This window comes from Epinephelus moara, chromosome 24, assembly GCF_006386435.1.
Source record: "Epinephelus moara isolate mb chromosome 24, YSFRI_EMoa_1.0, whole genome shotgun sequence".
NCBI classification, from domain to species: Eukaryota; Metazoa; Chordata; class Actinopteri; order Perciformes; family Serranidae; genus Epinephelus; species Epinephelus moara.
The window spans coordinates 30,611,494-30,624,909 of NC_065529.1; the positions used below are offsets into that span (position 1 = coordinate 30,611,494).

A 13,416-nucleotide genomic window follows, 5' to 3' on the forward strand; every position below is an offset into this window, starting at 1 on the left:
ATGATTAAGGGCGTGTTTTCTTCCAAGCACTCGCTCTTTCCTGCCAGAGTTTCTGGATCCTTAAATCTGTTTGTTATTTTTATGATCAATGAGTTTTAAATCTGGAATGATTATTCCACTCAGGGCAAAGAATCACACATTCTTATGTTTTGTGGTTAATCTTTGTATCACATGACGCATCTTCCTCAAGTCTTTTGTGTGTTTACATCATGTCTTAATACAACTGTTCAGTTTTATTTAATATTTATTTTATTTTGTATTTATGTCATTTGTTACATGAGAAAAAAAGCAACCACTCTGATCTGGCACATATTTGCCAGGCGGATATAAATAAAATCAGTGTTTCCTTGTGACTGGATCACTTTCTTGTACTCAGTAGTCAACGTGTATTTGTTTCTCAATTGCTCCAGACTGAGATCTCTTACTACTGTACAACTGAATTGCAGTGAACTTTGGGACAGTCAGTTTGGTTCCCCAGAGGATGAACCCTTTGGTGATCCCCTGACTTTTCCTCTAGCACCACCAGCAGTTTGACATTTCTGCTTGGTGAACTGGTCGGTCACGGTCCAAAAGTGGGTTGCAGGTTCACTCTGAGTGGACCACAAGTGACTCAAACTCGACAAGTTTGTAAAAAACACACTTTATCTTGAAGTACAGTGAATTTCCGGCGCAGAGCTTTTATTTTGAAGTGCCATTTTCTGTTGTAGAGCGAGTAACTAAAGGAGAGATCCCTGACAGACACAGCAAACAAGTTGACAACGTGGCCAAACAAAAGTATGACACTGAAAATATTAAACTGTGTGGACCTTAAACTAATGACTAAGAAGAAATCTGGACCCCGTGGCTGGACCAGTTGGGAACCACTGCTATAGACTGTTTTACACTTGACAGCATAAACACTCTAAATGGGTCCTTTTGTATTTCCTGTTGGAATGTTTTGCTTGAATGGCGTCAGCTGACAGGAAGTAAACACCGACCCAAGCTGTTGCCTAGCAATGCAATACCATTGAAATGGGTCTATACTAGTTTGGTTTATGACTAGATACTTTGAAAACTGCTGACATTCCCATCAGCCTCAGCTGTACTTTGTGCTTATGAGCAACTATTGGCATATAGTGTTGTGTCTCAGGAGATTGCTTCATTCAATAGAACAAATCTTTTGAATGAATAAACTCAACTGAATCACTTCCTGAAGTGATCCGCTCAATTTTGAGTCCAGTTGAGCTCTGAGGGATTCAGTGACTCACTCTTTTCACTGTGAGAAAACAGTGCATGTTCAGTGATTCGTTCACTGACTGTACCACACAGTAAACGTGAGCCCTGAGTGACAGTTGCTGACTCACATCATTCAAAAATATACTGATTATTTGTATCAAAATCCAAAATGACAGCGTATGTTGTCAAAGACAGGAGGTATGTGTTGTTTTTTCATGTTTATCATGCTTTGGAGTGATTTTGTTTGAGAAATTTTTTTAAGTATAATTTTATATGTTCTTGTTGAAAAATAATGAATTGACAAAAAAAGTGTAATTTTAGCCTAAATACATTAGAAAATAGCAGTTAATCAATTTCCCAAATTATTTATATGTGCTTGCCCTTTACAGAAAAAACTATTCCTTATATCTTTCTAGCTCACTTTTCACATCTTTACTCACCCGACACTAGATGTGATAAAATGAAATCTCACAAGTGAACTAATATGATGACCTCTGTGCTCACACCATCCTAACACAAACTATGTAATACTGCCACACATAGCTCTGAACACTTCCCTGTTTAAAACATGACGAACTCTTCTTCCATGCTGCTAAAGACCTTTCTTCTGACACCACCTCTGGCCAGTTAGTACGTTTACTTCATCGTCATCATCAAAGATTTCAGACCTCATCTTTTATCTTTTATCAATTTGGTTTTCTTTTCATGAGGCACTCCTCCAGCCTTGCAGAGCTTGTTTTGGTGACGCATGTCATCCAGATGGAGTTGACCAACCTCGGTGACTTTGCCACGGTGGAGCAGAATGTCACACCTACACACAACTGTGCTCCATCATATCACCGTCACTCAGACATGTTGAGACACCCCTCTGGAAGGTTTTCACTGGAAACTCATTGGTACATTGTCATTTCTGTGACAAATCCCGAGGCTATACCCAGCCTTAAAAATCTCATTTACTTTACAAACTGAATTTAAAAGCTACTTTTTTCATCTTTTGTCACTTCTATTGTCTCAAAGTTGTGAATGACAGTCCATTTAATATCACACCTGATAATTATAGCTCATTACTTTACACAGAAACAGCTCCACACCCTTTCTCACACAAACACAAAGACTCATGTGGTCCCAGGCCGGGGTGCGGCTGGAAATTTTGGAGCGTTTGACAACAGTTCAACAACCGTTCTGACACATTGAATATCTGCAATGCGTGTCATGTTCCAGTGCAGCTGAATCACTGAGACACACACACACACACACACACACACACACACACACACACACACACACGTGACACACAGTAGACTATAAAGGTCTCATATATAGGCTATAAGGACACTTTCATCAGACCCAGAGGAGATTAAAATGACCTCTCTTGGATCCATGCAGTAGATACAGTTGGTCCTCTTCCTCAGCCTGCATGGAGAAAGGTCGAGGTATTTTCTCTGAAGATTCAGCATCACGACCTCAGCAGACCTGCAGAGAAAGCAAATTCACAGGTCAGATAAACAAAGACTGATAGATACATGCTTGTTTTTTCTATTTTGTGCAGCATGTTTCACCTGATTTTTAGTCAAATCAGTGAATGTTAGTGAGCCGATGACTGGTCTTTCAGTGTGTGTCATGCAGTCATCCAGATTTACGAGCTGTGGTTTCTGTTTCAGGCCACTCATATCCTACGGGGAAGATCCAAGTCATCGGAGACATATTCCAGTTCACAGTGGATGTGAGTGAATTTTCTCCGGAGGATGTTATCATTACATCTTCCAACAACCTGATAGAGGTGCATGCTGAGAAGGTGAGCCATGAAGGAAAGCTGTAATAGTAACCCCCAAAACAGTGAAGAGGTCTGCTGGTTGATTACTGCACTTCAGATAAATCATATATTAAGTCATTTGATAGAAGTATTTTTAAATTTTGGCAGTAGATTATTCTTTGCAGCCTACATGAATACAGAGGGCAACACAGAAATTAATTAACTTGAGTACTCAATGTATAGTAATGGCTTGAATCTGATAGATAACTGAAGCTAGATTACAGAACATGTCAAAGTTAAAGCCTTAAATTCGAGTTATTAAGGATCAGAAACAGTTTTATTGCCCAGTAGGTTTGCACATACATTGAATTTTTCTTGGTGTTTTGGTGCATAAGGATAAATATGGTGCAAAATTCAAGAGACATAATGTAAAATTTACAATCATATCATATCTTCTGCTTTTGTGATGCAGCTGGGAGAAGACGGCACAGTCACAAACACATTTTCCCACCAGTGCAAACTACCATCCAGTGTGGACCCCACATCTGTGAGCATGAGCATAGACAGCAGTGGCACCCTGACTGTCAGAGCTCTCAGGGTACCTTAATGCCCAATATCTCTGCTCTTCATTTATCGTTTTAACACTGGAGTATAGCGACCTCTGGCGGTGGACGCAGGGAACCAAAGGATCCTTCATGTACCACTGGAAATATGAAGAAAACCCTTTAACGCTTTGTGAGATGTTTGGTATTATCTTGGAGAATCCTGTTAACGTGATGAGACGATTGAGGTTAAACAGCAGGGGGTGTCGCAGAAACATGAAAATGGTTGTTCACAGTTTTTCTCAGTTTCTGAGATTTTTCCACTCAGAAGTTAAATTGTCGAAACAGTTCTTGCACAGGCCTAAAGTGAAAGTCTGGAAATGACACATTTTGTTTGCGAAATGCTTTTACACTCACAAAACATTAAAAACATGCAACAGAATCAAATATTTGCATCAATCAACACTTTCTGAGATGTCCTGTTTGAATACTGTCTTTATTCTATTCTTGTATGCAGGTTTGTCGATGCCCATCAACTGTCGTTGACATGTCAAACCTACGGTAACCAACCAGACTACACAAATTCAGACATTCATTGTCATTTATCTTTGGTACTGCCTCCTGTCTTCACTGAGGAACCAATAAAGGGGCGTAAAGTAGTTACAACGGGCCCCAGTGCATGCTGTTATGATGGGCCCTAGTGTAAGCTAGTTACTATTTATATGCCTAAACTAGTTGCTGTGTAATCTTATCGTCTCGTCATATGATTATATGGAGACTTGACATTGTATAACACCAACATACATACTACCCAGAAACAATCATACAAAACATACCAAAGAAAATAAGGAATTATTCATTTAATTGAAAAGTTTTTTAAAGCTTATTTATAGTTAATGTACAATTAGCATTTATCTAATGACATATTTTGTTATAGATTGCTACTGACTGTTTTAGAAAAAAAACAAAAGCAAACCATGATGGTGATGGCTTTGCCTTTTCAATATAGTCAAGCAAATGACACAATTTTTTTAATTTAATGTGAGTTGTTATTTTGTTTTTTAAACAGACATATATCTAAGGTGGCAATCTGAATTACCTACAAGGCCCCGTTTTCTGCACTGCATATTGTAAGAGGGCCCGCTCTCTCTGTGGGCACCCTCACCTCATTGTATTTGATCAGATTTTTCCATGTCCTTATTGTACGCTGCAGCAGCCATATCATTTTTGGTTTTTAGGTTTTGACCTCATCTTGATTCCATATTTATCAAACTCAGAAATGTTGAATGCTCGGGCTCCTGTGCCGTGGCATCTTCCTCTACTCTGATCATGCTTACAAATAGCAACACAGAGGTGGCATCTTTATGTAGGTGGAAAAGGACTGACTGTTTGTTTGTTTTTTAAAGTTCTGCAAAAGAGTTTCACACAGGTGTATTAGAGATTCACAATTATGCACGTAGTTTTCTTAAGTTTGGAATAGATATTTTCTTAAAAAACAAACAAACAAAAAAAAAAACAGTTAATCCAACAGAGTTTGGGTTTTACTATGAGATCGGTGTTGAGTGATTTGAAAAGGGTGTGAAAAATGTGTGAACCCAAGCAAAGTGTCATCACATTTGCAAGAGAAGACTTCTGCTCTGCTAAGAAGGTGGTGATGATGAAGGTCAAATGGATCCCACTTTCTTTAAGCGTGTCTTAACAATCGAGAAAAGCTGTAAATGTAGGCTTTTTGTTTTCCGTTTATTTGGTTACCGATAAAGCCTCAATTTAAAAAAAAAAAAAACTTTATTGAACAATTTCAATCAATCAATCAATTTTATTTATAAAGCCCAATATCACAAATCACAATTTGGCTCACAGGGCTTTACAGCATACGACATCCCTCTGTCCTTTGGACCCTCACAGCGGATAAGGAAAAACTCCCCCAAAAAAAACCCTTTAACGGGGAAAAAAACGGTAGAAACCTGAGGAGGTATTTATAAATACGACAAGACTCGTTCATCATATCATCAAAGTAAATGCTCATGGAACTGAGTAGAAAAAAACGAGAGGAGAAAAACAAAAGGTTTTTGAAGCACCTGAAGGCAACATCACAATTAACAGCGACTGGTGGAAGTTTCGTCAGCATTCCTGCCCATGGAGACGTGACGTCAGGTAGCGGTTGTCAAGGGATGTTTTAGTTTACGGAAGTTCTTACCAAGCGGCTGCTCTGTGAGACTTAAAACTAGTATGAACCGACCACAGGTGTTGTTATTAAATATATTTGTGGTTAAATGAAGCTGTGTGTAGTATTTTGATATTATAAGCTGTGCTCTGACGCTACTGTCGGTTCACAGGCTGCGTTTTATAATGTAAAACTGACGTTAGCGGTGTGATGCTAACTTTAGCTGAGGAGCAGGACTAGCGACAACAACATGGCCCAAGTTTCTCCTCCCGGGTCAGTCGTTGTAGCTGACTGGCACCGAAGTAAAGACAGCAAAGAGTATTTCAGCAAAATACTACACAAGAAGAGGCGCAAACACTTCGGTAAGACAGACTGTAAACATATCATTCATGTGTAACCAGGGTTTGATTGTACAACACAAGTATTTTAGTAAGTGTGTTTTACAGTTCATTTTTGAGACTTCACATGCTGCCACTGTACAGACTTCAACCAGATACGTTTTTCTCATTTCATCGTGATTTGAGCTTTGAGGTGGAAGCAGTCACATAAAGTGGCTGGTAGAAAAATGTGCATTTCCCAGGGGTGGAAATAAAGACAGCGCAGGCAGAGCTGTTGCACTGGGGCCCATGGGGCAGGGGGGCCAGTAGAGAGAGAGAGGTTGGAGAACAGAGAACGGGCCATTATGAGTGACTCAACTTGCCACCCCAGAAATAGTCGCAATCCATAACAACATTAAATGTGTTTATTTTTACATAAACTATCTAAACCATAAATAAACAAAATCTGGCACAAGAGCCTCACATAATAGTGTGCACTGGAGCCCATCCTAACTACCATACGCCACTGGCATTTCCTATTATACATCCTCACTATCAGTACCATAAAAGTTGTCCATAAAGTAAAGCACCCTGGCTTTTGTTGTGAAGCAGTGACACATTAAATATGTTAAAGACATGATGTTGGTTTTGCCAGTCTGGCTTCTAGATCGAGGGGAGTGATTGTAGCATTTGTGAACACTCAAATTGTCTTAGGAAACCATGCAAATATTGTGTCAGAAAATTACCTACAACAACACAACTGTAGCTCCATGTAGAAAGACTGTTGCTGTTAAAAGAATAGGATTGTGGAAAATATGAAGCAGTTCACGACAGTAAATATTTAGATGACCTTTCTAAAACTTGTTTCACAGGCTTGTTGGAGTCTCCAGTGATGCCCCCACATGTAGCCGTGGACACAGTTCACTACAAGATCTTCCTCTCTGGCAAGAGTGGAGTCGGTAAAACTGCTCTTGCTGCACGATTAGCAGGCCTGAATGTTCCTAACATGCACTATGAAACCACAGGTAGGTCCAACATCAACGTGAGTCAGTTGCTTTTAGAGTTATCTGTACAGTTAAGGGTTAATCAGGTCACAATTTATTTATCCAACTTAAGGTATTGAGACGACGGTGGTGTATTGGCCAGTGAAGCTGAGAGAAAGTGGCAGAGTGCTGTTTTTCCGTCTGCAGCTGTGGGACTGTGGAGAAAACGCCTTACGCAGATTTGACCATTTGCTACCAGTATGTATGAAATATAAAGTGTTTTTACACGAACAACTTGATTTATACCAGAAACAGAAAAATGAAAACACTCACATTATTCTAGATCAAACATTTTATTGAATCTCTGCTCTGTGTGTCTTCCAGGCCTGTAAGGAGCAGGTGGACGCTGTCCTTTTCCTGTTCTCCTTCACTGACAGGACGTCCTTCGATGATCTGTCGAATCAAATTACCAAATGGACTGAGACGTCCGCGGGTCATGTTGTGAAACTGGTGGTCGGCACCAAGTATCCTTTTGTGTTCTTTAATAAAAACTTAAATCTATATCAATACACAGACAGACATTTGTCCTTAATGTTTCCTTCAGATTTGACCTTTTCATGCACTGTGATGTGGCACAGAGAGACGTGAGGGACTTCCAGGGGAGGTGGAGCTTACCGCTGCTGCGTGTGGGCGGGGAGGTCAGTGACGGGCTGGGTGACGTAGCCCCCCTCCTCAACTGCCTGGCAGAGAACCTGTGGCATCAGGATTGTGTTACAGCTGCATCAGCCAGCCACCATTCACAGCAGGAGACAGTGACTATATTTTAATACTGAACTGGATTTTTAAGAGTAAGTTGAGGTGAAGTGGAGGTCCAGGTAGGGTCACCCCTGGGTGCCTTTGAGAGATCGCACTTGTTGATTTGGGGGAGATTCAGATCCCACAGGAGGAGATGGAAGAAGCTACTGTTTTGTTTTTTTTATGTTCTACATGTATTTGAGTGCCTGTATTTTAGCACATACCGAATTTTTTTCACTCATGTATTAGACAGTCCTGCTCCTCTTGTTTGTTTGTATGATCACTGGCATATTTGGGACAGATTTTCACCGATTTCTGTCAACATTGTTTGCTCAGAGGTATTATGCTAAATATTTTGTCAGTATTTCACAGTGAGATCAGCAGCTGTTCAGTCAAGTTCTCTTGTTACCTTCATTTCTCAGCTGAGGCATTTCCGTGTCATCAGGCAGATCTGAAAAGGTCTGAATTATTTTTATTAATAAAAAACATAGCATTACTTAAAAAAAGGACAACATTTTAATACAAGTGAAAAAATCTATTTCCAGTAATATAAAGAAAAGTAACCCATTACAAGCCGTGTGTCTGCAAATCGTGACAAAGTGAGTGCATGTTTAACCCTTCATTTTATGTTATATGGTGCTCTACAGTGCCTCTATCAAGATTATTATGTGCAGTCAAGTTAAGATAAATCTTAAGAACAAACAAGTTATCAAATTCTTTCAAAATGTATACATTGGTAATGTGCAAGTAAAACAACCTAAATTTGATAATAAAATCAAAATTGCAGAATCATGTTTCCATCACTTTTTAGAAGACAGCGCCTCCATCCACGCCTCTTTATCTGACCTGCAAAAAACAACACCACAAGGGAATCACAGATGGAAGATGTGATGCTAAAGGAAATGTATTACTCATTAAAAATGCATAAAAGATGCAGCTCAGCCACCAAAATAAAATGTTGGCATTGTACGTTTCTGCAAACCACGGACATGTTACATTTAATACGAATCATATCGTTTCTAAAGTGAAGTATTTCAGATGACATGCATGAGCCGAGTTTCAGATCAGGAGGTTGGTGGATGGCGTGGCTTATCCAGGCTGACATTGGGTGAGAGGCAGGGTACACCCCGGACAGGTCGCCAGACTATCACAGGGCTGACACATAGAGACAGACAACCATTCACACTCACATTCACACCTACGGACAATTTAGAGTCACCAATTAACCTGCATGTCTTTGGACTGTGGGAGGAAGCTGGAGTACCCGTAGTGACCCACACTGACATGGGAATAACATGCAAACTCTGCACAGAAGGACTCTCGCACCCTGGGTTTGAACTAGAAATCCTCTTGCTGTGAGGTGGCAATGCTAACCACTGCATCACCGTCTTATTTTAAACTATTATTTTTATTCTTCATCTTATTATTAGAGGCTTTTTGAAGAGGGCCGAAGGCTGGAATCAAGCCTGGGGCCGCTGCAGCAAGGACACTGCCCTCGTGAATAGGGTACCTGCTCCACCCACTAAGCCACCGGGTGTCCCCTTAGATAAATTCATATCTTCCCTTTTTGCTTCGTCTCCTTCACTGAACATCATCTGGTTACCTTTTCACCATCTCATGAGTGTAATTGCTCTTTTTGGGTGGTTTTCAGTCATAGTTGGGACCTTTGCTGTTGTGTTTGTGGCAACCAAAGCAAGTATATAAAGTCAAAACATGATGTTTTCCTAACAAGATGTTTTATGTGCCTAAACTTACAGCACTGTCAAACCATGAAATTGAAACGTAGAGAACCAGAGTTTCAGCATTATCAGGTTTGCAGAAATGTACAATGCCAATGTTCATTCTGGAGGTTGGGTTGGAAGGTGTCCACTCATACCTTGTGCGTGCAGCAAGTATCATGGCGCTGGGCTGTCCGGTTTGACTTTGAGAGATGTGCAACAGGAAGGAGTCTGGGGGTAGACCCAGGACCTCAGTCTTCAGATTCTGAACATGCACATGTGTGGGGAAGTCAGCATGATCCAGAACTGTGAACCTCCGGTCCCTGACACGATGCAGAGAGAGAAAGAGAGAGAACACACTCTGGTTTCAAAATAAAGTGTGACAACAGTTCAGTGTATTACCAAATAAGAAATTAGGATGTGTGGTGTTAAATAATGGGTGTCCGGATAAATACTTTTTCGTGGAGATGATCAAAAGGTCATTGAAGAGGTGGAGGTAGACGCTGGTGTATGACACTCTCGAGTTGTGACCTGCCTCCACAGTCAGCTGTCTCATGGGACCCTGGTGCACCAGAAACCGCCCGCTTACGACCAGAGGGACTGACTGGATGGAGGAAGAGTCAGACAGAATTTAAAACAGACTTCTGTTACATGAACATGCAGATGGCAACAAATTCTGTTTGAAATCTCAGTGAAAATAAAAGAAAGTTGTCACCTTAACTTTGCCAAAATGCAGCAGCATTTCCAGACAGACCAGCTCCTCGATTTGTTTCATTTTTCGGACCCTGTCATCACACTCGGCCACGATCTGGTTAGAGCAGATAGTGATGTCATTTTTTATTATTTTTTTTAATTTCAGAGTTGAATTTTAAGGCCAGATCTGTGTGCTAGATACCCCAACAGAGAGGGGACCAAGAATGGGGATGGTATGGAACGGTGCCATTGGTACCATCCATAACTTTTCACAGTGGAAACCCTCCAATAACATACATTACTATACTACATTCATGCTGAGACACATCTGATCACTTGAATGTAACACAGTATTACCTCATGAATGGCTTCTATTGCTTTTTTGAGATTTGAAATGGAGTCGGAGTCTGGATCCGTCAGTTTCAGGATGCTCTGAAGTAAAAGAAAACCAAACAGAAGCCTTGGTTGACTTCTCACACGTGTCATAAATTGAAAATATATATTTGGAAGCATATAATTCAGTAGCCATGAGCATCCTACCTCTAGGAGGAGTTTAATACGCGTAATCCTCTGGAAGGGGAGGACAAGGAACGACTTGAGGCTCCGTCTTTGACACACTGGGTCACTCTCAAGCTTCTTGATTGAATACAGGAAGTCTCTGTTCTGCTGCCTTGAAAAGGAAAAGATGGAAAGTCAGTGTTGTGGAGTACCAGCATTGGTATCAAGTGCAGAACGGAGACTTACAGCAGCTGGTTGACAAGAGTCTCTTGGTACATCATGTTAGTCACATATGGCACGTAGAGGCTGCGAAACTCTGGGCAGTGTTTCAGCACGATGTCTCCAACCTCAGATATCAACACACTCTCTCCCAGTCGAGTTTCCAGATCCATCAGAAACCTAGAAGAGACAGGAAGCTGGCTTAGCATGAACAATGAAACTAGTTCAAATAACATAAGGAGGAACTGGTGTGTGGAGCTCTCACTTTTCACTGGCTGCCATCACGCGACGAATGTTGGAAAACAAAATGTGATGCTCCATTTGATTCAGGGTCTTCCTCAGTGCCTTGGATGCACAGAAATGATTGACAGCAACTCCGAGGCTCCTTAGGTAAGACGCTTCAGAGCCGATCAACTCAAACGTTGACTTCAGAAGGAGCAGACAAGAATTAACAGACTTTTCACAGTCACTGTAAACCTCAAAGACCAGGGTAATGATTCTCCCACTGTGAGCAAAGTCCATGAAAAATCAAAACTGAACTGATTCTACCAACAAGCATTGTCTGTATTCAAAGTTCATTCCATTTTCCCATAATTCTCCATTGTTTTCCAGTGAGTGAGTTGATGAGTAGTGGAGATATCGGTCACACAAACTGCTCACAACTGTTGTTTATCTTGAGTTACTGATGATGACATTACTTCTTGAAAGACACATTGATTTTTTTAAATGTATTTTTTGGCTCTTTAAGTACCACAACCTGAGTGTCATCTAGTTCCATTATATTCAAGAGAAGGCAGACATCTCTATGGCCGATATCTCAAACACTCGGCATGTCACACCAAAACAATCTAGACTGATAAATAGCACTACAGGTAAGAGATGAAATATGTATGTTTGATTCTGGGGTGAACTGTCCCTTTAAAAAATGCATGTAGGACATTATTGCATTACACACTATATTAATGCTACACCCTACAAGTTAAACTTTTTAGTATTGCTGTAAATTGCAACATACAAGCCAAATTGCTAGCTTGATAAAGCATAAAGCATAAGCCTGAGAATAGGGTTCATTCTCTTGCCAAATTTCCCAGTCATAATGACACTAGTGGTAAATGCATAGTTGTTTTTCTGGTATGTAACAGGCATTACACTGACACAGGGTCCATCATCTTAATAATGTTGCTACACTCCTGTCTTCCTCTGATTTTACTGTAATTTGGTTCAAAATTAGACTGCAGTGCGCTGATTATAATGTACTGTAAAGCATGAAACATAAAGCTTTCCACACCTCCTGAAGGCGAATCTCCCTGTTGGTCAGGCTGCTGAGCAGGCCGGACGCCTTCACTTCCTCTAGATCTTGCCAAAGGGTACACGGAGTCACCCTGACAGGCTGAGGTGGAGATGAGGATTCAGTCGCTTTAGGATGCTTTAACTTAAGGGGAGCAGGCACATCGCTGCACTGAGCGACAAGACGGGACTGCAGACCCTGCAGATACTGAGGTGCTATCAGCTCAGACACATAACTCTTGCTCAGCCTGTGCAGATTGTCTTTCACCTCCTGCAGACAGTAGTCCTGATACAGTGGGACTGCAGAGCAAAGGAATAGATGAAGACTTTACATAGCTGTAAATGTTAAACTACTTATCAACAGTGCAAAGAGAGAGGGAAACTCACAAAAATTAATGTACTTTGACTGGAATGTTATGCTCATTTCCTCCTCAGCTGGATCTGCGGCCCTGGGTTTACAAAGCAGGCCACATAAGTTAAAAGTATAGAGGTTATAAGGAAAATAAAGATTTACAGCCTCACTTACCCTTCTGTACTTCCATCCTGATCCTCCTCTGGACACAAAGTTGGACTGTCCACCTCATCTAGAGGCACTGAGAACAACTCGGACACATGTGCACAGTGTACGTTTTTCAAATCCAATGTTCGCATTAAAGCCACGGACCTGAGAGCTGAAGATATGTCGGTGGGTGGACTATAAAAAGACAAAGATAATTCTTGGTCATAATCCTACATATAAAGGTAACTGAAGTGTCTTTACATACACCATGTGGTTCTGACCTGCACTCCTCAAGCTGGTTCAGGAGGAAGTCACTGCTCTCCTCTGGGTCTCCAGTGTCCTGCGCACTGTCGGTTTCTGGAGGAGAAAACCCTAAAGAAAGCTGCTCCTTTGTCTCCATGTTTCGTATCTGTGATATCAAACTACTCACTGGATCTCCAACGTAGGACTTTAGAGTGTTGAGTATGCTGCTGCTCCAACTGTTTTCATCTGTGCAGTCAAATTGAGCCATAACGCTTCAGTCTGGAAATGTTGTCTTACGCAAGTCTGCCAACAAGACTCCTTTTTTTGAAAGTCTGACCAAAGTGCAGTGATGGATCTGTTTATCTATTGGAGCATCCTTTGTTTGCACCAGAGACACTCAGTTTAATGATCTCAGGCAGATGCAGTCTGAGCTCTGCAGCAATCACAAAACTGGAACCAGGTGTGACTCTTTTTTCAAGGCACTGGCAAA

The 13,416-nt window shown here is 41.0% G+C and overlaps 3 protein-coding genes across 4 annotated transcripts; 2 read left to right on the top strand and 1 right to left on the bottom strand.

Annotated features, from left to right (window-relative positions):
* The first annotated feature begins 2,542 nt into the window (after positions 1–2,542).
* On the top strand, positions 2,543–3,934 carry LOC126386731 (heat shock protein beta-7-like). 2 transcript variants are annotated; one of them, XM_050039280.1, is made up of 3 exons: positions 2,543–2,648; positions 2,877–3,010; positions 3,441–3,934. In XM_050039280.1, exons 1-3 carry the CDS (start codon positions 2,633–2,635, stop codon positions 3,573–3,575), a joined length of 285 nt encoding a protein of 94 aa, XP_049895237.1. In that variant the 5' UTR covers positions 2,543–2,632; the 3' UTR covers positions 3,576–3,934. The 2 variants fall into 2 exon arrangements, with proteins under 2 accessions (XP_049895237.1, XP_049895236.1); XM_050039279.1 differs by having other exon boundaries at positions 2,549–2,711.
* Positions 3,935–5,654: 1,720 nt separating this feature from the next.
* On the top strand, positions 5,655–8,558 carry cplane2 (ciliogenesis and planar polarity effector 2). The gene is made up of 5 exons (XM_050039268.1): positions 5,655–6,036; positions 6,864–7,016; positions 7,108–7,232; positions 7,359–7,498; positions 7,579–8,558. Exons 1-5 carry the CDS (start codon positions 5,925–5,927, stop codon positions 7,799–7,801), a joined length of 753 nt encoding a protein of 250 aa, XP_049895225.1. The 5' UTR covers positions 5,655–5,924; the 3' UTR covers positions 7,802–8,558.
* On the bottom strand, positions 7,836–13,297 carry si:ch73-15b2.5 (rho guanine nucleotide exchange factor 19). The gene is made up of 12 exons (XM_050039234.1): positions 12,965–13,297; positions 12,711–12,878; positions 12,572–12,633; positions 12,186–12,484; positions 11,163–11,323; positions 10,925–11,077; positions 10,721–10,850; positions 10,538–10,612; positions 10,203–10,295; positions 9,943–10,091; positions 9,646–9,810; positions 7,836–8,615 (listed from the first exon to the last, which is right to left on the bottom strand). Exons 1-12 carry the CDS (start codon positions 13,192–13,194, stop codon positions 8,570–8,572), a joined length of 1,731 nt encoding a protein of 576 aa, XP_049895191.1. The 5' UTR covers positions 13,195–13,297; the 3' UTR covers positions 7,836–8,569.
* Positions 13,298–13,416: the final 119 nt, after the last annotated feature.